At 42.9% G+C, this 23,337-nt stretch overlaps 1 protein-coding gene across 1 annotated transcript in view; it reads left to right on the forward strand.

Moving 5' to 3' along the window:
• LOC102027033 overlaps positions 1-23,337 on the forward strand; it is a 74,643-nt gene that overhangs the window by 30,906 nt on the left and 20,400 nt on the right. Inside the window, exons 8-19 of the mRNA XM_013510133.1 lie at positions 854-886; positions 1,672-1,692; positions 1,941-1,961; positions 2,238-2,258; positions 2,546-2,566; positions 3,396-3,416; positions 3,662-3,682; positions 3,951-3,971; positions 4,231-4,429; positions 5,241-5,395; positions 6,287-6,642; positions 10,410-10,550. Of these exons, the coding sequence (XP_013365587.1) occupies positions 854-886; positions 1,672-1,692; positions 1,941-1,961; positions 2,238-2,258; positions 2,546-2,566; positions 3,396-3,416; positions 3,662-3,682; positions 3,951-3,971; positions 4,231-4,429; positions 5,241-5,395; positions 6,287-6,642; positions 10,410-10,550 (1,031 nt within the window). The remainder of the gene's footprint in view (positions 1-853; positions 887-1,671; positions 1,693-1,940; positions 1,962-2,237; positions 2,259-2,545; positions 2,567-3,395; positions 3,417-3,661; positions 3,683-3,950; positions 3,972-4,230; positions 4,430-5,240; positions 5,396-6,286; positions 6,643-10,409; positions 10,551-23,337) is intronic.

A 23,337-nucleotide genomic window follows, 5' to 3' on the forward strand; every position in this document is an offset into this window, starting at 1 on the left:
GGCAGGGCGCCTGCGGGGCTGGGTCTGCTATGTGTACACTTTAATTTTAAGTATTTAAAATTACAGTGAAAGTGACAAATGATGCCATAGCATTTTTGTACAATAATTTTTTCGTGGAATAAAAATATGCTGAATGTATATGTAAGGATTTCATGTGGTTATACGTAGGTAATGGAAACTAATTAAATGTATTTTTCTACTGATTTTTAAAAGTATACAAGCACATTTCACTTTTAAGACACAATATTTTATAAAGCTTGGCCTCTAAAAAAGAAGACATAATATTTATAATGCAAAAAAACCCAAAAGTCTCTCTCCAGGAGTGCAGAGGTCCCTTTTTGTTGTATATTCCATGCTGCGCCCAGCTTGGGCTGTACTGACAGGCTGCAGAGGTCGCCCTGTGGGAGGAGAGACTGCACCTGACCCATCGTGAGGGCCCTGTGCGCAGCCAGCCCCTGGCTAGAGCTGGATGTCAGTACGAATTTGCTGAGCAGATAGGAAACATTTGCAGCTAACTCAGGAATGCGGTGAAGATATAAACTGAACTAATGGAGTAATAAGTTAGCAATGACAAGCTGCTTGTGATAGTTGTAGGCTCCAAATAATGGTGGTCAGATTCTTAACTAATTCAGTGATGTCAAATGTAGAAATTGAAGACAACTGGCCCGTTCCATCATTCTGATTCAAACTCCATAATAAGGTTCACTTATTATGATCCTCCCTCCAAAAATTTTCCAAAATATTGGAAAAAATATTTCCAAATATTTTATAAATTATATGAAGGTAAAGGCTAGGACCAACTTTCTTGGCATTTCAAAAGTTAATATTCCTTTGCCCCTTTTTTTTTTTTTAGAGGGATTTTTAGAACGAATTGCTGGAGAACATGGTAAGTTCTGTTTTTTTCCTGTTGTAAATTTACAATTTAGTGTACTTATCATGAAAACATTTATCTCTCAGTGTGATTGCATTTAGTGTTAATAATATCTCGTAGTTATTATGGGCTGATCAGGTCTGCAATCTCCCAAAAAAGTGTATGGTGAAGGTAAATAGAAAGAGGCAAATGGAATGATTTCAGGGCTCCAGGAGGATCAAAGCCCTCTCACAGAATTTTAGATTCTCTCAGGGCTAAGGCCAGGACCTTCTCTGGGTGGTCCCGATTGTATTTATTTAGTAATCGGAAGAAGGGAGGGAACTACTCAAGGGCAGAACCACTCAAGGAGTTCTCCAAGTAAAGTATGGAATTGATCCACCCAGGAAAGAGATGCCTGAGGCTACAGGCTTTATCTAGTTGAGGCTGGAGTCAGTAGTCCTTAGCTGTGACCTTTTCTTACCCATTGAATCTTTGGGGCTTCACGCACCATTACACACCTCAGCAGGGACCAGTGCCTGACAGAGGTTCACTTACTATGAGTCCACCGTCTCCAGACAAGGAGCCAACAACATGGAAAGTCAATTGGTTAATTTACGTCCTGCTCAGAGCTGCTTCCTAGTGGTCTCCATCAATTGCAGAACAAATGAAACTTTTTGCAAAGACCCTTTCTGTCCTTCTCCTTCAAACCTCAGAAAGCTGAATAAATCTTCCCAAATAGTTTACAAATCATATTGAGAAAAAGTCTAGGAACAGCTGACCTGGCATTTCAAATATTAATAATCCTTTGCCTTTTTTTTTAGAGAGAATCGCTGAAGAGCATGGTAAGTTCTGATTTCTCCCATGCGCTAAACTGAAAATTCAGCCCATGTGTCACCAAAATATTTATCTTTCTGTGTGATTGCAAAACAGAGGAAAATTTTTTAAAGTATTCCTTCTGTACATCTACTTCAAGCTCCAGAAATCTGAAAAATATTTCCAAGTATTTTACTAATTATATAAAGATAAAAGCTGGGAAAAACTTTCATGACCTTTCCAAAATTAATATTGCTTTGCCCTTTTATGTTTTCAGAGAAAATCACCAAAAAAGATGGTAAGTTCTGTTTCCTTTGCTGTGCTAAATTGAAAATTCAGCATATGTGAATAATATGTGAATATCTGAATAAATATTATGGAAATATTTATCTCAGTGTGATTGTCTGCAGAACAGAAAAAACTTTTTGCAAAAACCATTTCTGTCCTTCTGCTTCACACTTCAGAAAGCTGAACAAATGTTTCCAAATAGCCTACAAATTATATGAAGATAAAGGCTAGGAACAACTTTCTTGGTGTTTCAAAAACTAATATTCCTTTGCTCTTTCTTTTTTAGAGAAAATAGCTAAAGAACAAGGTAAGTTCTGTTTTCCTCCGTATGCTGAATTGAAAACTCAGGGTATATGTCATGAAGATATTTATCTCAGTGTGATTGTTTATAGAACAGAGAAAACTTGTTACAAATACCCTTTCTGTCATTCCACTTCAAACTGCAGAGGCTGAACAAATATTTCCAAATATTTTACGTATCATATGAAGATAAAAGCTAGGAACAACTTTCTTTGTGTTTCAAAAATTAATATTTCTTTGCCATTTTTTTTTTTTTTTTTTTTTTTTTTTTTTTTTTTTTTTTTTTTTTTTTAGAGAGACTTGCTAAACTACGTGGTAAGTTCTGTTTTCTTTCCTGTGCTAAACTGAAAATTCAGTGTATATGTCATGGAAATATTTATCTCTCAGTGTGATTGCATTTCAGGTTAATAATATCCCTTAGTTATTGCAGACTGATAGGTCTACAATCTCCTAAAAGAGTTTATGGGATGGGTTAAATATAAGCAGACAAATGCAACGATGTCAGGGGTTCAAGAAGATCAAAGATCTCTCACAGATGTTGAGATTCTCTTGGAGCTAAGACCAAGACCTTCTCTGAGCGGTCCCTATTTATTTAGTTATCAGAAGAAGGGTGGGGAGTAACAGAAGGGCAGAACTACTCAAGGACTTCACCAAGTAAGGCATTATGTTAATTTAGGAGGGCAACATTAACTCCAGGAAGGTCTCCACCCAGGAGTGAGATGCCTGCGGCTACAGGCTTTATCTAGTTGAGCTTGGAGTCAGGTGTCCTTGGCTGTGACCTTGCCTTAACCTTTGAGGCTTCAAGGCATCACCTGCAATTACAGGCCTCAGTAGGATCAGTGACTCACAGAGGTTCACTTACTAAGAGTCTATCCCCCATCTCCAGACAAGGAACCTAGGCCTCGGACAGACTCACATGAAATATGGAAAGCCAATTGTTTAATTTAAGTCTTCCTCAGAGCTGCTGCAGTGTGGTCTCCATCAATTACCCAATAGAGAAAACTTTTTGCAAGGACCCTATCTGTCCTTTGGCTTCAAACTCCAGAAAGCTGAACAAAACTTCCCAAATAGTTTACAAAAAGGCTAGGAATAACCCACCTGGCATCTCAAATATTAATATTCTTTTGTCTTTTTTTGTTTTTAGAGGAAATTGCTAAAGAGCATGGTAGGTTCTGATTTCTCCCACGTGCTAAACTGAAAATTCAGTGTCTGTGTCATCAAAGTATTTACCTTTGTGACTGAGGAACAGAGAAAACTTTTTGTAAATACTGCTTCTGCACTTCTGCCTCAAGCTCCAGAAATCTCAACAAATATTTCTAAATATTTTACTAACTATATGAAGATAAAATCTAGGAACAACTTCCTTGGTGCATCAAACATTAATATTCCTTTGTCCTTCTTTCTTTTTAGAGAGAATTGCTAGAGAACACAGTAAGTTTTGGTTTTTTTCCTGTGCTAAATTGAAAATTCAGTCTGTGTGTCATGAAAATATTTATCTCAGTGTGATTGTCTGCCGAGCAGAGACAAATTTTTGTAAAGATTATTTCTGTACTTCTGCTTCAAGTTTCAGAAAGGTGAACAAATGTTCCCAGGTATCTTATAAATTATATTTTTTAAAAAGGCTAGGAACCACTTCCCTGGTGGGAATATTAATATTCCCACCAAATATTAATATTCCTGTGCCTTTTTTTTTTTTTAGAGGGACTTGCTATTCAACGTGGTAAGTTCTGATTTCTTTCCTATGCTAAACTGAAAAGTCAATCTGTGTGTCATCAAAATTTTTCTTTCTGTGTGATTACAGAGCAAGCAACTTTTTGTAAAGACTGTTTCTGTCCTTCTACTCTAAACTCCAGAAAACTGAACGAATGTTTCCACTATTTTACAAATTATATGAAGACAAAACTAGAAACAAGTCTCTTGGTGTTTCAAAAATAATATTCCTTTGGTCTTTTTTTTTTTTTTTTTTTTTTTTTTTTTAGAGAGAATCACTAACGAACAGAGAGGTAAGTTCCCCCCCCCCTCCCGTGGTAAATTCAAAATTCAGTGTATATATCATGAAAATATTTATCTCAGTGTGATTGTTTGCAGAGCAGAGACAACTTTTGGTAAAGACTATTTCTGTACTTCTGTTTCAAGTTTCAGAAAGCTAAACAAATGTTCCCAAAAATTTTACAAATTGTATGTAGAAAAATGCTAGGATCTACATTCTTGGGCTTTCAAAAATTAATACTCCTCTTCCTTTTTTAAGAAATTACTGCTGAAGTACGTGGTAAGTTCTAATTTTTTTCCTGTGCAAAATTGAAAATTCAGTCTGTGTGTCATCAAAATATTTATCTCTCTGTCCGTTTGATTGTTTTCAGAGAAAGAAAAGTGTTTCATAAAGCAGTGTAAGTACAATCCTGATTCTTACAATTGGCATCTACAGCTTGTTACCTACGGAAACCCTGCCTGCCTAGTCACTCAGCTGACTTTTACTGTCTCGGTCTGGTTGTAGGTCTGAAGATAGCTCGAAAATTTGCAGGTAATTGCAACGGGAACAACTTAAACTTAAGACGACTTCATGTTTGCCTCCTCTCTTCCGTGGGATTCTAGAGAGAAAGAAAAGGTTTGGGCCCGTAATCTGTAAAACGCATGTGAACTAGGACGGTGTCTTCACAGTGGGCATGTGCGCCTGATGCTGTGTGAGAATCACCACGCTGATCATGGGAGATGATGTGAGAGAAACACTTTTGAGGGAATACACAAGGGTTGTATATTCCGTTTTGCCTTAACATATATATACCTGCCATAAACTTGTAAAAAGGAAAGTTTAACTTTCTTTCATGGATCTGGAGGTTTCGGGTTGTGGGCAGTTGGTGCTGTGGGCTTCACTCCTGAGTCAGGGCCACAGGTCAGGGTGGGAGCCAGGCAGAACCACTTACCACGTGGCTGAGAAGAACAGGGGAGCAGGGCACCCAGTTCCCTTGCATGTGCTGAACCTGTGACCCAGGTTTTCACACCAAGCCCCACAGTTAAAAACCCAGCCCTTCCTAGCAATAATGGGTTGTGAACCTGGGGCAGCAGAGGATTCCAGATCCACACACAGCACCTCGGAGAGCAGAGATACAGGGAGCTCACCTCAGCAGCAGGGCAAGGTCTGTGCAAGTCAGGAGCAGGGGCTTCCCCTCCCTGAGCCAGGGGCATCAGCACCAGAGCACCTCAGGGCCACAAAGAACTCATGAATACGGGAAAGCTTCCCTCCCTCCTCCTTGGCTCCTGTAGCATGGTGTCCTCCCGGTCTGTCAGGCTCTCTCTTCATGTGCACGTGTGATGGCTCTTTTCCTCCAAAGAAAACCAGTTAACAATAACTGTTAATGGTTGAATTTCTCTGTTTGCTGTTACAGTACTTTTTCTGTCTTTACAGAAAGCCTTAATAAATAGTTGGGCATCTTCATTCTCTCCAATGTTCACTATCTCACTCTTCCCCATTATGGCCCAATAAGGGTCCAACCCTAAAAACAGCCTCCCTGGCCCAGGCAGTCCTCTGGCCCTGATCCTCCCCACCTCCCCACCTTTTTCTGCTCCCCTCGCTCTCCTCCTCACTCTCCTCCCTGCCCTTCCCAGGTTCCTCCCCTTGAGCACACTGACTGTGTCGCTCTGTGCTGCTGTCCTGTGATCTCCTGGTCCCTGTGGCAGGTTCCCTCTCTCCCTGTGCACACAGTGCTGCTGTGTGAGAACCTAGGAAGCACCATGAGCATCAGACCACTGGTAACACCTTGCCCAGGTGTCGGCCACGTGCCTGTCATTCTTACCAAACATGTCCTTAGAAACTGAGATGACAGCACAAGTCAGGTCCAGAGGTGAAGTGTTTCGGGGAAGTTACCCTGAAAGGAAAGATCTCCACACCTGTAAGTGGGACAATCTGATGGGCAGTGGGCTGTGGAAAAGACTCCTGGACCCCTGTGCTGTGTCCTCACCCCTCTTTTGACAGTGCTCAAAGAATTGAAAGCTCTTTTCTTAAGGCCTACAGGTAATGTATTTCTTCCTCTTTTGCAGAAGACATAATTCTGGATGAAGACACTGCGCACCCTCAGCTCTCGGTGTCAGAGGGTGGGAAACGTGTTGAATGTTTGTCAACAGAGCAAACTGTTCCTGAAAGCCCTGGAAGATTTACTTCTCTCCCAGCTGTGCTGGGTCGGAACAGCTTCTCCAGTGGAAGCCATTACTGGGAGGTGGACACAGCAGGGAATGAAAGTTGGACACTAGGACTGTGCTCGGATTCTGTCAACAGGGAAACAGCTGTCGGTGGTGTTAATCCTGAGAATGGCTTTTGGAGCGTTGAGAGGGATTATGATTCTTACCAGATTCTTTCTGTACCCCGTCATAATCTGAATGTTGTAGCACCTCCCTCGGTAGTGGGGATTTTTTTACAATATGATGAAGGATTGATCTCTTTTTATGATGTGAAGCAATTTGCTATACTCCATATTTTCAAAGATAAGTTCACTGGGCCCCTGCGGCCATATTTTTTGAGTGAATATCTCTTTGAAGAAAATTATCACAGCCTTGTCATCCCCCCAGTGTCACCACCAGATGAATCTGGTCCTCCCTAGAGCACACCCAAAGGGCTTCCTGCAGGGCTTGTCCCCATGGACCAGGACAGCACACAGAGTCCCAGTCGGGATGCTGCCGTGCAGGCCTGGGGTCATCTGCCTGCAAGGTCCAGGCTGCTTTGCAGCCATGTGGAAAATTAAGTACAATCCCTGTTACTTGGCCATTTCCACTGCTCATCCCTGCACACCAGTTTCCCCTGAGTACACTTCCCTTTATTTATCCCTGTCAGCTTTGAGAAATGCAGCTTCTTCCTATTCTCCCTGATTTGAGGATGAGATTCTGAAAAGAGCTGGCTGCTCCCCTCACTGCCATGATTTCTCCCCGTGCTTTAGCACAGAGCAGCAGTAGCTTTCTATTTCACCAGTCACTGTGGCCTCTTGAGTGGCAATGTCAGATGTTGCTTATTTATACGACCATGTTTGTGCTAAAATCAGTGCATTGAAATCCCTACTGTGAGGGATAGCAACAAACTCAATAAACTGAATCTTATGAAAAGGCTTCTGGCAAAGACATTTTTGTATGAAAATTATATGTACCCCAACAGCATTTTTCAATATTTTACCCTGTTTTAGTTTTTGAATATTTAATTGACAACAATGATATGCATGGAATGCATAAAAGGTGATTTGATGAAGGGATGTGCACACGTGGTGAAATGATTACCACAGTCATATGCAGAGAGCCATCACTTCCCACCTGGACGCCGAATCTTCAGAACACGTCCATCTTCTCATTCACAGCTGCACCCTTTGGCCTGTGTTTTCCTGTTACCATCCCCACCCCTTTTTCTGGTAACCAGTGTTTTACTCTCTGATTCTATGGACGTAGCATTTTTATATGACTTTTAGCTTTCGAACGTTCATGGGTGTCCTTAATAAATGCCAAGCACTGGATTTCTCTGTGCAAGGACATCTCTCCTCTGCAGTGAAAGGCTACGTGAACTGGAAATACTGAATAAAACACCAGACAGTGGCCTCCAGCACGCATCGTGTTCAGCAGTGGAAGTCCACCTGCCACCCATGGTCCAGTCTGGGGAAATTATAGACAAAACTCAGAGAGAAGAGGAAACCGAACTCTCCCACACTGTGGTGGGACTGAAAATGTGAGAAACACTATGGGAATATTACTGGAAGAGTCTCAGGAACACACAATCATCCGAAGGAGCAGCATCTCCACCGCTAGTTTTGTGCTGTGGAGAAATGGAACATGAATAGAGAAGCTAGCACGAGATCCTCATACCAACTTCTTTATTAATTTGTGAACCCAGAAAAAATGCACAACTGTGCCTAAGAGAATTTATGAATGAGCTTTAGGATATTTATATAATTAAATATAATTTTAAGGGGAGATAAAAGAATTGTGATTACATTCAATAACATAATTATCACAGAAACTGTGTTGAGAAAATTTACGGAAAGGCAAAGGCTTCATCCTGTCTGTTTCACATGTCTGGAGCTCTTGACCAGACATGACTATGTACATTTTCAAAACAAAGCACAGTATTATTTGTCTTGAGGATGGGTTTCTTGACTGAGACAGGACCGAGGAGACTTCCTGGAGTGATCAACGTGTTCTGTTTGTTCACAGAGTAAGGGTTTCACAGATGTGTGCATGGGTGAGATCATATCCGACTGTTAGGTTAAGATCGATGACATCTGTCTACCTCTTCCATGAAGATCTTCAAATTCTGTCACTCAGGTCCTGGTGCCACAGTGTACAAACACCTTCATGGAATAAGGGCTGTGAGTAACATAATGCAGCAGGTATCACAGTGCATCGGACTCACATCCTACAGACCATGGTGTACTTGTACTTGGTCACCTGCATCACTCACTCCTTCCATGGGAGCCAGTGGAGAAGACCCTCAGGCAGTCCTATGGAGGTGATATTGGGAGTCTGAAGTTTTGTGCTCCTAGAAATATAAATTCTGAACGGGGACGTGGGTTGTGCAGCTCCAGGCAAAGCAACTGCAAACTGCTATGTCCTGAGAGAATAGTCCTGAGTAGATATCTGCAGGTGTAATATGTCAAAATCAGCAGGGAAAGACAAAACACTCCCATAGTTTCTGTGACTATCACAGTGCACCATGGAGTCTTCACAGGAGAGTTTGAGAATAGCGGAGATCCAGGAAGTGCTGAGTCTCCTTGGTGTCCAGACTGGGAAGTGAGTGAAGTAAAGTCTAAGCTAGGGAATTTAGCCACTGAATCACTCAAAATGATGCAGCTATCTGCATGCATACTATGTGGTCATGAGTTCCTGGTTGGATTGAATCCTGCAGCATTGCAGTCCTAGGGCCTCAGAGCGCACAGGATATGTTTCAGAACCTGCTAAGACTACCGAAAACAGTGCCTGTATTTCACTATCAAAGTTAGACATCTCTGCTCTGGGATCCCAGGCAGTGCTATGCTGTACATCTAGTTGTCTCTCGAGAGCATGACCCTCCGACAGGTGGTGCTTTCAGAGGTGAATGAATTACAGAAAGCTGATTTGACAATAAGATATGGAGCTTGCTCAGAAAAGGCTGGTCACTGAGGGCATGGCCTGTGAGGTTTATCACCAGCCCAGCTCCACCACGCACCCTGGCCTTCCTGGAGACCAGGCCATGAGCAGATGCCCTCTGCCATTCCCTCTGTCAAACTGCCCTGCCCTGGAGATGTCCAGCTATGGGCTGAAACCTCAACAAACTGAGAGTCAAAATAAGTCCCTCCCTCCTTCTTTAAGTTTTGGGTGTTAGATGTTTTTCTCCAGCAACAGGAAAGTTTCTAAGACAGATTTTCATACTGAGAGTGGGGTTGTTGCCATGACTGCTACCTGACCATGGGGTTCAGAAGCCTGTAGACTCATTTCATGGGAGGAGTTGGAAATGTTTTGTGTACACTAGTTAGAAAAGTCCTCAGCATGCTGAGAGCAGACCTCAATGCAAGCTTTTGTTCAGAACTTGTAAGTCCAAGGTCCTCATAGATAGGCAGACAGTAATCACCAGGTTTGGGTGGTTTTAACCATTGACAGTTGGCTTCTGGGCTATATGTGTTATGCTATGGCTGAAAATTGTCTGAATTTTGCTCATTTCCTGAAAACTTTTGGGAGACTGATATTAAGGACAGCAGAATAATTAACTTGGCAGAAAAAGTTTTAAGTCAGCCTAACATTAAGCATGAAGCATAAATATGTCTTGCTGATTTTAGCCACAGTTATACTGCAATTAGTAGCAACATAAAGTCCAGGTTTGCCCAAAAGAAAATGCCCCCAAAAGTGAGCAGGGGAGAAGTGGATTATAAACTAACAATTCTGGATCAGAACGGTAGGAAGAATTACTAGAGGGCATTACAAGAACATGCAAAGGTCCACACTATGCAAGCTCAGTAACAAAGGTGCAAGAAGTTTCTTTGAGAAGAGAGCCCCAAAGCCCCTTTTTGGAGAAGGAGAATGGCTGCTGAATTCCCAGGGAATCAGTAAATGTGCTCAACAGTCTAGTACTGAGAGATCAATACAGCTGTAATTGAAAGTACATGGCTACTGCTTGAGCTGGAAGACCGTGGCATGATCAGTGTTGCTGGTTTCACAGGTGTGCAGAATGCAAGAGCTGTGGGGTCAGAGAGGCTTCCAGCAGATTTCAGTAGAAGGCCTTGCTGTCCAGGCAGGCTGCCCTGAGAGTGTACTTCATGATGCTGACAGTAAAACTCAAAGTGCAGTGGAGATCCATAAGGTGAGAGAAGCCTGCAGTGTGAAACACCTGAGGAAAACTGAAAATTGAACAACATCATCCTGGGAGAGAAGCCATGAGACCTGCAGTCACCTGCTATGACATAGCGGCCAGAGGTCCCCACTCCCTTTGGAGTTCACATCTCAGTGTCACAACTCCCTGGGTGCTGGAAATGGATCTACAGAATTTATGTTTGCCCAGCTGAGTTTTCCTCTTGCTCTGGTCCATTTCTTTCTGTATCCCTGTTTCTCCCTCTTGAATTGGGACTGTTTATTCTGTGCCATTGTATGTCGATACTGTTTTTCTTCCTTGTGATATTTATACAGGCTCCCAGGTGAGAAATTGCTTTGAGTCTTAGGGAACACTTTGCACTTGGAATTTTCAGTACTGATGGAACTGTTCAGATTTTGGAGACTCTTAGAAATGGAATGAATGTGTTTTGCATATAGTGACATGGGCTTTGGAGGGACAGAGGTGGACCGTCGTGGTTTGCATCTAGATATTTCCCAAGCCTTGGGTGCTTGCAGTTGTGGCTTATAACTGACTGACTGTAGGAGATGGGGTCTTGTGGGAAATGCACTTGTTCAGCCCTCCAAAGAATTAGATGCCGGAGGCAGCAAAAATGAGGCTTTGGGGCTTTAATCCTTATTCTTTCAAAGAGTAACACCCGCACTCATAGACAGGTGCACCCTGTGAGAAGCTGTGAAATTTTATTTCTGTCTAGCAGGAGTCCCTCCCCATGCCCCAGGCCTGGGATCCGGGTCACTGTCCATCCCGAGCCTTCAGGCTTGGCCTGTGCCTGTCCTTTCCCTCCCTTCCCATTTCCCCGTTCCTCTGTCTGCACTCCTTTCTGTGGTCATTTGTGGCCCTTTGAGTTCTCAGGGCTCTAATTCAGGAAAACTTGTGCAGCAGTTATGTCTGCCCCAGAACCTTATCTCAGGTGTGAGTCCCTGAATAGTCCCTGAAATCAACAGCCTGCGTCCCTGTGTACTGTCTGACCCAGCTAATTCCGTGGATAAGCGCTTCTTAGAGTGAATAACCAAATATGGACCTATTCAAATACTTTTATTTCTCAGTCTAGTCCAGGAGACTGAGCCTGGGACATGGGTGGGGACATCTCCTGCCCTGCTCCTCCTTTTACTCTCTCTTTGCTTCCTGCATCTCCTGCCCTGAGCAGCTCTCCTGTGCCATAGCACCCTGCCTTGGAGCCAGCTGACTACAGACTGAGTCATCTACAAACTAGGAGCCAAAAAGCCCTCTCCTTCTTTAAGTTGTGGGGATTTTGTCCCAGCAACAGGAAAGGTGACTAAAACAGTCAAGATCTAATTTTTTGTTTTGTTTTGTTGAGACTCAATCAGGCTAGGTAGCCCAGGCTGGGTTTGAACTTGCGGTGATCCTCCAGCTTTGAGCGCTGGGATTAAAGGCCTGCACCACCATGCCTGGCTCAGTGTCTCATTTAGAAATGGAGGTGCACATGAAACATGAATCCATCATAGAACGAATAATGCAAAACAAGCCCGTAGGTGTGTGGGGTCAGGAGCTCACTCAGGATTAGGTTTCCACAGTGTGTAATAATCCACTGAGGAAAATGGTGAAAATAAGAAGCCAATATTTCACAGGCACAGGAATTATGGGAAAGGAAAGGTCTGTGGCTGACTCCATGATGATGTCTCTGGAGAAACAGAGATTGTGAGCGTGGAAGGTTCTGACTGAGGATTCTGCAGAGACCGCATTGCAGGGTCTCACTACCTTTCTTTGGCATAAGCCTAGGGCTAGGGTTACGGTTAGGGTTAAGTATGGTGCATGAAGTTAATTGGCTTTCCTTAATACCAAAGACAGAAAGCAGATTAGAAATGTCAGGGCTAAGTGTTACTCTCACTTCAGTGGAATACATTCTAGCCCCAAAGTCAGCAGCAATGATTACTGAGCTTTGATTTTTCCCTTCTTACTAAAGACAAACGTGTTGCACATGTAGTGCTATCCAAGTGTGGGGGCGCCTGAGAGGTGACTGGGGCACAGGAACTCCTCTCCTGTGGAGGGGACTAAGGTCCTAATGAAGAAGCTTCTCACTGCATTTGCCTCTCTCTTGCCTTCTGCCTACTTCCTGTGCAGATGTTGTGCAGAAGCCCACGGAGACAGCAAGGGTGGGAACTTGCTCTTGGACTTCCCAGCGCCCCTAATAGGAGATAAGTGATCGTTTCCCAAAAATTCTTCTTCATTTAGGAATTATTCACTTTCTGGTATTCTTTTGTGGTAGTTTAAATGCATTCAGGTAGTGTTATGGTTGAAACATTGTGTCAACTTGGGGAGTCTAGAGGTTTGGCTAAGTGACTCAGCAGGAAGCCAGGGTGCTTACTTTGTATACATCCTGAGCCTGTGGAAGAGGAAGGCATGGAGATTATGTGAGAGTTACATGCCCCTTAAGTGGGGGTAGCCTGTTTACAAAGTAAGGCAGGGAAAGAAGGTGCTTGCCGCCATTCCTCCCTTTTGCTCTGGCTGTTTGCTGTTTGACTGCCATTCCCCCCTTTGCTCTTGTTGCTTTGCTACCTTCTGCCTCGGATCCAGCCAAGTATGGACTGAAACCTCCACAAACTGTGAGCTAAATAAACCTTTCCTTCCTTCATTTTGGGCGTTGGGTATTTTGTCTCAGCAACGGGAGAAAAGTAACCAAGACAGGTAGAGACTGGTACCAGGGAAGACGGACGTTTTATAGTTTCTTACACTCAGGATAGCAGCTCTGGAGTGGTGCACTGAACGCTTCAGAGTGCAGAAACCTGCACAGGAACTGCAAAGGAGACCCTGGAGAGGACTCAGGAGGACCACAGCTGAGCAGCAAAACCCGAATGACCCTTGCAGCTTCTCTAACTGGTCATGAGGAGAATGTAGGGAGAATTTACCGCTAATTACAATGTTTAGACTGAAAGAAGAAATATCTACTTGGAAAGTGGTTAAATGTCACCAACCTGCAAAGGAATATAGAATTCAGCTCCATTGTGCCTTCTCCTGCAATTCTTGGGAGAGAGAATTCAAAAGCAATGAAGCCAGACGTTTTTAGAGATAAATTTCTAAGCAGCTGTGCATTCAGGGAGTTGTGTGGCTTCAGCTCACTACGTATAACAGTATTAAAGGAAGGTGAGTTAAAGTCATAATTTGGCATTTGGAAGGAATCGAGGACAAACACATAGAATGCACAACCTCACATGCGAGCAATTTCCAAAGGCCTGGGACAGTGAGGAGCTCCCGTCTCATTATCACCTAGGATGTCTGATTCCTGGCATCTGCACAGACACTTCAGCCTCACCCCAGCTGACAGGCCACCGCCAGACCAAGAGGCCCTGGGAACTGCGTGCCCTGCTCCCAGCCAACACTAATGACCGTGAGGCCACCATGTAGGAGTCAGGAGGACACTGGCACTGCAATCCTGCCTCCAGTCCCTCTGTTCTCTCCCTTACACAGAACAGCAGAGAGGACAAGCAACCAACCAGCCTGATCAAAGAAAAGAACAGCACCTAGGAGGAGAGCTTTGCTCCAGGACTGAAGTGATCATTTCCCAAAAGAGCTCAGATCATTGTATTACTGGGATACGTGTGTGCCCATGTTTGTAGCAGCACAATGTATAGTAACAGGGTCTGGGAAACACATACGTGTTGAACAACAGATGAATGGATAAGGAGAATGTGTTTAAACGTAATGCAATAATACACTTCCCTAAAGAGCGTGACAGTTAACTGTGTTCTTCACTGGAGTAAGAAATGACCAACTGACTGGATTAGCTGTGGTGTGGCTGGGTGGCTTTCCTGAAGGCAGAGGACCCCCCCGGAGTGGGAGCCGCACCGGCAGTAGGCTTGTAGCCTAAAAGGAAGAAGCGAGGAGCAGAGAAGGAGGCTTCCTTCTGTTTGTTCAGAGGAGCGTTAGTCGGCACTTTCCCTTCAGATGTCCATCTCCTGGCTTCCGCCTCGGCTCTTCGTGTCTTTTTATGCCTTGTATTCTGAGTAGCTGCTTTGAAGATAATTATACACAGTGCATTTAGTATTGTTATTATCTTATTATTTGATTATATAATTTGCTTTTCCTTAAAATAAAGCAGAATATAAAAAAGTTACAAAGGAAAAATATCTGTCTGTACAGCGCTCCTCTGCCACACCAAAAGCATAAACAGCACAGGTGACCCCCGCGTAGCACAGGCCACCTCTCCAGAAGGTAGGGTGTAGAATCTGTAGCACATTCTTGCGCAAATGACAGGTGCCCAGAGCACAAAAACTGTGGAGGCGTTGCTAGTTATGCCTTTGTTTTAAACAATGTCTGATTTAGGCTTGAGCTCAGGCTAAACCCTGCCAAGGGGCAGAGCTACTACAGAGATTTCCTCCTAAAGCAGCCTTCAGAATGTGGGCTCAGAGCTATCAAGTAAAACCAAGCAAAGTCCACCACCCATGTGCCAAGCCTTGCTCCCTACTCCAGCCCACGAGAGCTGTTCTCAGTCCATCACTGTGCGGGAGCCCAAGCACAGCCCCGTCTGTGTGGAAGGCCAGATATGGAGTCAGGGAGGATTAATCTCGGGGCTAAACATTCTGTGGTGTTTTCCTTCTTGGGTGTGGACTTGCTTGGGGCAGGTTACCCCTCCCTTTGTTAGTATCAATCCATTAGGGATGGCTACGTCTATCTATGTGTCTCTTCATTGGTTTGGAAGCACAGAAATGGGTGTCACAGGCTCACAACTGGAAGGAAATCTGCTTCAGGATGAATCTTGCGTGAATCTTGCCCTCATGTGATTTTTTTTTTTTACGGTACCAGGAATCGAACTCACGACCTTGCGCTTGCCAGGCAGGTGCTGTGCCACTGAGCTAAATCCCCAGCCCCACCCTCATGTGATTTAGATGAGACTGTGGATCACCGATCTGTGTGTGGATGATGAAGTTATCTCAGATGCGGCAGTTGGGAATGGAGGCAATCTTCACCTGACTGAGGAGAGCACAGGGTTTGTACAATATGCACAAAAACCACATGTACAGTGCTAGGGTTTGAATTTGTCCCGTCCAAAACTCATGTTTTATCAGTGCTATGGTATTGAGACTTGGGCGTATAAAGGTGACGAGGTCATGGAGTCGCCTGTCCCGTAACGCAGGTGAAGGTCGAGGTGAGACTCACCACGCACTCTTCAGCCTCCTTATTCCCCATAGGGCTTCTGTCACATCGGGGAGCAGCAGAAAGGCCCTCACCAGACAGCGTTATCGGGTACCTTGACCTAGAACTTTCCAGCTGTGAGAACTGGAAGATAACTTTCTCTTTCAAATAAGTTACGCAGACTCAGGTATTCTGGCACAGCACACCAATGGGTTTAGACGTACGGTTCTGTAATGATAATGTGCATATCACCGCACAGGGACTATGCAAAGTCAGGAGAAGCACAGAAACACTGTCCACGTCATTCCTTTCCTAAGAAGTTTTATTTCTCCTGTGTGAAATACAAGTTGTTTTTCTTCTAAAATTTACTGTGAATTTTTCAACATTAACATCAAAGTTCTACTCACTTTAGTAGTGCTTAAATACTGCATATTCAGTAATTCTGCTCAGTAATTCATTGTTAAAAATATGCATTTCAATGCCTTGTCATTGCTTAGGATCATGATAGTTGGACACTTAGGAACATTTTAAATTATTTTCCTTTATTCCACAACCATTTTAAGGAAGAAGTTGTTTACTTAACATTACATTATAGTTCTTAAACACTTATTTGTGTGTACACTTGATCAGTTTACACAGCAAAATTCATCATTGTTTATGATAACAACTGTCAGAAACTAGGACTGCACGGACTTTCCATACAGGGTGATTCTGCTCCTGAGATGTGCTAAATCCTTTGATTTCTACAAGGTCTATCTGAAATGAGCAAAATGAGAGTGAGTCAAGCCAGATTCCACCGGTGCTGCTCCAGCAGTGTGCAAGCACGTGACAGTATGATACTTTCCTTCTTGTTTGAAGTGGCTTTGCCCCCGGGATCACCATGAGGATGTCATGACTCTCCAGCCAGGTGTTTCTTGAATATATTTTATGAATAGCTGACTTTGTGGTGAAGAATTTGTCATTTTTAATCTTTATTATTATAACAAATTACCTCCTGATTTGATTTTGAATGTTTGTTTTTCACATTCCGGAAGTTGAATATTAGTTTCTGGGAGAGGATATGAACGGGAAACGCCATGTAAAGCCATGTAAATTAAGTCTTTGCCAAAGGAATTAGTTGTCTGACTTTAGTATGATTTTATTTTATCAGGTAACTTTATATTTTCTTCCTCTTCCAAAATTTTTATATAATAATTGTTTGTCTTCCACTTAGGATTCATTGTGAAACATGCACATTTTGCCCTTTGGAATTCTTGACCCATTCTCTGTTTTCTTTGCTTTTCACCAAAGATTTTCTCTTTGACTAGATACCAAAGATAGTAGTCATAGAGCAACTTCCTGATATTATTAAGCCATAATTCTATTTTTATTTTAAAGATATGCACACAACCAGTGCAGCCCAGAAGCCCCAGTACCTGAGGTCTGCACGTGGTTGTGTGTGTGAATTTACACTCGTCGCCTATCTTGACTAAGGACCATACTGAGGAACTTGTTGCTGTTTTAAATTTATTACTGTGGTTTTCACTAAATAATCTACATTAAATCCCTGACTTGTTCTTCTCTTGGGAAATCATGCCTGAAATCTAAAGAGGAAATTCAATTTTAAACCACAGTCATCGTCTGAGTGACTTTCATACTGAAAACCACTGGGCCAAGGAATGATTTCCATTTGTGTTCCATTTGTGTCTGATTTGTTTCCGCCTCCACTGAGAATCAAACGCCTGTGAACTTTAGAGATCACTGGAGTGGTCAGTGTGTGGCACAGGTAATAACTCCCAATTTTCTTGATGGGTGTGAGCACAAAATATCTAATTTTGTACCCTTACACAAATGTGCTTTGTGTGTGTGCAAAATGAACACAAAATTAATAATATAATTATCACTTTGAATGAGTGTGTTTTCTCTAATGATTACCTAGGATGATAGTTTTGAGCTTCCTGTTTTCTGAATTCACTGAATAATTGACAGTGGACCTCATATTGGTCCAAAGTAAGGACATAAAACATAAACAGAGCGTCTATAAGTAGCAAGAAGGAAGCAGGTGTCCGTGGAGTGGGTAGCCAAGGTGGGTCACTGTAGTCCTGAAACCATGCCTGGACCTCCGCTCCACGGTTCTGGAGTCTGGCTCTGCACACAGAGATGTCATAGAGCCCGCATGACCCTCAGGAAAGTCCACCCACTGTGCCTGAGTGGAGACGCAGCTGTGATGTCGGGACTCCCTGACCCCCACACTGCCAGCTTCAGGCTCTGCCCTGGACAGTGATCTTCTCCTGTTCTTCCTCTCTGCATGGGGTCATTCATTATCTCATTAGAAATAAGCAGAATGCTTTTACTGTCGCTAAAATGGCCTAATTCAGAGTCATTAGCTGATACGTGGAGATTACCAGACGTTTGAAATGTGTTAAAGCTCTACTTCCTGTATTACCTGATAATTTATGTTTGCTTCTTGGCTTTCAGATGCACTTTCCAGAATAGCAGTATGTCTTGTTTTCAGAGTAAGCACATGTTTATTAATTTTTTCCTTTTTTCTTTTAAAGAGAATAAAAACAATAAAAATGGCACAGAATTTCAAAACAAGATGATAGGAAATTAACAATGGTTACTATATTACATAGTATTATCTTCAAAATAGTTGCTCAGATTATCAGGTATAGGCATGCAAAATTGATCAAGCAACATAGGCACTAACTGTTCTATTTACAAAGCTTACAAAAATTAGTAGTATAATTATGTGTTTCCCCCTCCACCTTTTCTCCTTTTCCACATCCCAGTTGTTCTGCATAAGTAGCAACCCAAACATGATATTTGTGACTCTGTCCAAGAATGTGGGAACCTGTGTACCCATCTTTGTGCTGTAACCGAGCCCCAGTGTCAGTCATCACATTATTTCAGGAAATAGTCGCCTTTCCCTCCCTGTTCTCTGCAGGGTCAGTGTACTGGCGCGGCTTTGTTTCTCAGATTCCAGGGTGTAGCCTCCAATACACCTGGCCTGAGCACAGATCCTGTAAGTGTCTGACACAGGTGCTGAGTAGCTGGTGCTGCTCCCAGTTGTGGAGCTACAGAGAGAGGAACACACAGAAGGTTTCACTCTCTGCGGGGGACGTACTGAGAAAAATAATGTAGTACTCTGTCCTTTGTTTTAACTCTGATCTTTCCAAAAAATTAAACGTGACTAATTTTATCCAACACGTATTAAACAAGGAATCAGACCAGACTTTACTCCTCTGTGCTTCCTCTATTTCCATTCACCCATGTGGGATTAGTAAGGAATAACCGTAATGCGTTTGAATGTCCCCGACAGCACGTGAGCCAGAACCGTCCACTGACACGTGTGAGTGAGCGAGAGGCTTCTGACGTGGGTTAAAGTTGTGTTTTCTGTATTGTCTGCCATTCGTTTTGCTCCTTCACCTTTGAGATATGCTCTCAAAGGATGACTGTAGGTCCTGGCTTCAGACGTTACATTTGACATTACTGCTGCCACCTTGAACATAAGGCATCAGAAGAGCACTGCGTGTGGTGTTAGGACATCGCCTAGGAAATTCCTACAATGACTGAGTGAATCTCAGTCAAGTGTGCTCTTTATTACAGAACTCCCAACCCCTATGTCAACGTCAGCACAAATTCAGACAATTGACTGTGTTCCTTTTCCAGAGTCAATGTAAAAATTTACAATGTTGTTCTTCTTTAGTTTAATTTTTTGTGTTGGTTTGCTTGTTTTCAGACAATGTCTCACCATGTAGCTCAGGCTGGCCTTGAGTTCACAGAGATCCTCTTGCCTCAGTCTCCAGAGTGCCCGGATTACATGCGTGCACCACTATACCCCTCCTCCTTATATTACTCTGTAAATTCCACGTGGTGTCCTCAAGTCTTCAGGGCGCACTGACCTCCAAGGACTCTGCCCACTCATTTAATTTAGCAGAGAAATTCTGAGTGCCTGTGAAAAGGCAGCGCTTCCCGCTGCTCCACACACAGCAACCACCAGGGTTCCAGGACTCCCACAGGAAGTGAGTCCTGTTCTTCCCAACTGGGGCACAGCCTTTTCACGGGGCTCCTGCAATCTCACCTTCTTACCATCTTGCTGTTTCTCCTCAACATAGTCCTGGTGTGGCCAATTCTGGGCACCGCAGTAATCGACTGCCCCTTTCATGGCTGGTGACTGTCAGGGATGAGGTGATTTGCTACCTGTGGCCAGTGTGCATTTTACACTTACAAAATGAATGCAGACTAACAATGAGGTGAATGCTGCTGACGGTACTACTTCAGCAGGCCGGCAGCCCAGCCAGGGACATAATGCTATTTTGTTCTTTAAATCCCACTTTTTTACGAAGATGATACTCCCACTAAGAAGAGATACAAAATGTCCTTAGCACTGGATCTTTTGTAGAGAAATTCCCTCCCAGCTCCTTCTGAAGTGGGACGGGGTCCTGTCTCCTGCTAACTGCACCACGGCTAAGGCACCTTGACCACAGGTGTGTGCATGAGTTTGGAAAGAGGGAGCCTCAGTCCTCTCCTGGCTCCTCCTCAGCCTCCTACACTGGTCAGCATTATGCTGCTGCACCCTGACCCACTCCTGGTGTGCCGTCCTTAGCTGTCACTCCATGGTTGGTAACTAGCGAACCATAGACTGATTTGCTACTGGAGCCAGAGTGCATTTTACACACACAAGCACTGCAATATTAATAATGTCAGGAACGCTGTGTACCAGGTAATTACCCCTTGCCATAGGAACACATGGTAATGACGCTGGACTATGAAGTTCTGAATCGGTTTAGGAAGTGATAACGTAACTATCATTGTGATCGCTGGAAATTAAGGCGATAGGAACATAAAGGAGAAAGCGTGCTTGAGAAAGTAAAGGACTAGATAGCTCTGGAACAGATCTACCAGAGGAAGCATAAACTAGTCATAGGATGGATACAGAAAACTCTGCACAGCCATGAAAAAGCAGCCTACACGAAATGTGACAGCCATCGGCGTGCTGAGGGTGTTGATCAGGGTTTCACACAACTGACACCGTGTTCAACACACTTTTAGAAAAGGAGGATCGTTGGTAGCCTTTTTCCATGTGTCACTTCTTTCCTGGAGGATGGAGAATATGTTATGTGCCTGTGTAAAAATAATTCTCCAAAAAGGGGAGAAATACACTTCTGGGGGTATAAACTCTCCACATTTACTTAAAGAATAATATCTTTCGCTCTCTTTTGATGTTTCTGAAGAAGGAGGGATCCTAGTGGGACATCTAGTGAGATGTTCCAGGCCTGAAAAAGAAAAAAAAATTACTGACCAGAGAGTTGCATTTAATGTTTATTCAGTTCATTTTCCATCAATATTTCATGTCAGTATTTGCTATGCTGCTCACAGAAAGGTCATTCTATATATAATTAAAAGTTGTAGGCAAAGAGTAAGGGAAAAAATGGTTTCGTATCTTTACCTGCTACCTTTTGAAAATACAGTTAGTTTACTTTGTCTGCTTTATTCTGATCAGTTCATTCCATGAAAAGAAACAATCTACTTGTTTTAGTAACCATGCAGACCACAGGGTATCACAGGTTGAACATTTTCCTCTCCTGTATCTGCTGTACTTACCTGGACCTGACCAGTATCTACACTGAAATCATAATGTATGTCGGTATGATCATGAAATATAACTTGAAATCATTACCTTAGACATACATAATCCCACACATATTTTTGACATTTGTTATAGCTCTGTCTTCAGTATCATGTGCTAACTTTTCTTGGCTTGTTTACTTTCCAGCCGAACTCTTATAGAAACATGGTTATCTGGCCAAATTGCACTTGCAAAAAGAACATTTTCTAAAAACACTTCCATCTTAGACTAAGACCTGATTTAGACTGGAATTTTCTTCTCTAATAAATTTCATTATTGAATTTCTTACAAGATTAAACCTGTAAGAGAGCCCTGACTAACTGGAAGGAACAAGGAAGACATTTGGAGATACGGACAGAGGAAAGTGACCTCTAAAGTAAACGCCAGGAAACGTGTGCTACGCAGATGAAAGAATGAGAACGATGGCAGTTTCTGAAGCCAAGGGTGAAGTCTCTGCACACAGAGCTGCGTGTAGTCTCTCACTCAGAGCAGATGCGCATGTGGCAGTGCCACTTTCTCACTCCACGTTGTAACTGTCTGTCTGCTTGCTCTCTGATAAAATTCTCTTGCACGTCTGCATATCTGTCTATTGTCATATGTTAATGGTATGTGTTTGTCATACATAATAATTGCCATTATTTTGGGGAGCTGATGCATTTACATATTCTATCTTACTTATCTTTACTTCCCATTCCCTCTGACCTGTTTCTCTGTATCTCTGAGACTCTGCCAAATCTGCTGGTCGGTTACCTGTGCTGTTTCTTTCATTTTCCTCTTTGAGTTAGTTGTATTTTGGGTGTCTCATACAAGAGAAACCAGGCAGTATTTAAATAATTTAAAACTCATTTTAGATAACATCGTTGTCTTGAGATGCATCCAGTTTCCTACCAGTGATTCAAATTTGTCCTCTCTATGCTTGACTAGCTCTCCATTCAGAATATACACCACATTTTCTTCATCAGTTTACCTGTTAATGAGAATATAGCCTGCTTCCACGACTTAGCTGTTATGAATTATTGCTGTGAGTCCAGTTATATCACTGTAGTGTGATGTCTTTGACTTTTGGGGTAAGATTATCTTAAGAAGTATAGTTTACCAAATGGAATTTCTATTTGTTAGTTTTCAAGGAATCTCGATGCTGATTTCCGTAGTGATCACACTACTTTACAGAGTTACCAACCATATGGCAGAGCTGCTTTTTCCCTACAACCTTGCCAGAATATACTGTGTATTGAGTTCTCGATGACATCACTCTTACTGGAGTGAGAAGGACACTTGTCTTGATATGCATATTTCTAGTGGCCAAAAAAGCTGCCCATTTCTCACGGACTTATTGCCTGTGTGTACCCCTTCATTTGAGCAGTGTCTCTTCATTTCTGTCATCAAGTTTTACATTCCTACTTTTCTTATTAGCCCTTGCTTGCAGTACACGTTTCTCCTGGGGAGCTTGCACACGTGCGTAGAGCGTCTTCGTGCATTTTCTCCCCTTCCCCTCCAGCTCCCGCTACTCCTTCGCTACTCCTCCACTCTTGCTCCCCGTCCCGCCCCTCCCTAAAGGTCGTGTCCATTTTTGATGGGGTCTTTTATTTTGAAGTGTCTTCTTAAGTTTTTGACATTTTTATATTTCTAGATATGAGTCTTCTGCCTCAGGATTAGCTGATAATCTTTTTCCCATTCCGTAGGTTGTCTTTTCCCTGCACTGATGATTTCCTTTTCAGTGCAGAAAATTGTAATCTGATACAATACCTTGTGCCGATTGTTGCTGGTATTTCTTGTGCCTGTGGAGTGCTGCTGAGAAAGACCTTGCCCATGCCTGTCTTCAAACGGTTAGTGCTCTAACTTCCAGCGGATTCAGCGTTTCTGTTTTTGCAATAAAAAGGCGTCTGATATATTTGAAAGGTATGGGTCCAGGTTCGTTCTTCTGCATATGTATACTCAGTTTTCTCTGCACCACTTGTCAAAGAGACCATCGCTTACTTAGCATATGGTTTCGGACCTTTATTTAAAAATCAGATCAATGAAGGCGCTGGTTTTCATTCTGCATCCCAGTTCTATGGA

Source organism: Chinchilla lanigera, unplaced genomic scaffold (genome assembly GCF_000276665.1).
Source record: "Chinchilla lanigera isolate Chin_1 unplaced genomic scaffold, ChiLan1.0 scaffold00212, whole genome shotgun sequence".
In the NCBI taxonomy this organism is placed as follows: Eukaryota; Metazoa; Chordata; class Mammalia; order Rodentia; family Chinchillidae; genus Chinchilla; species Chinchilla lanigera.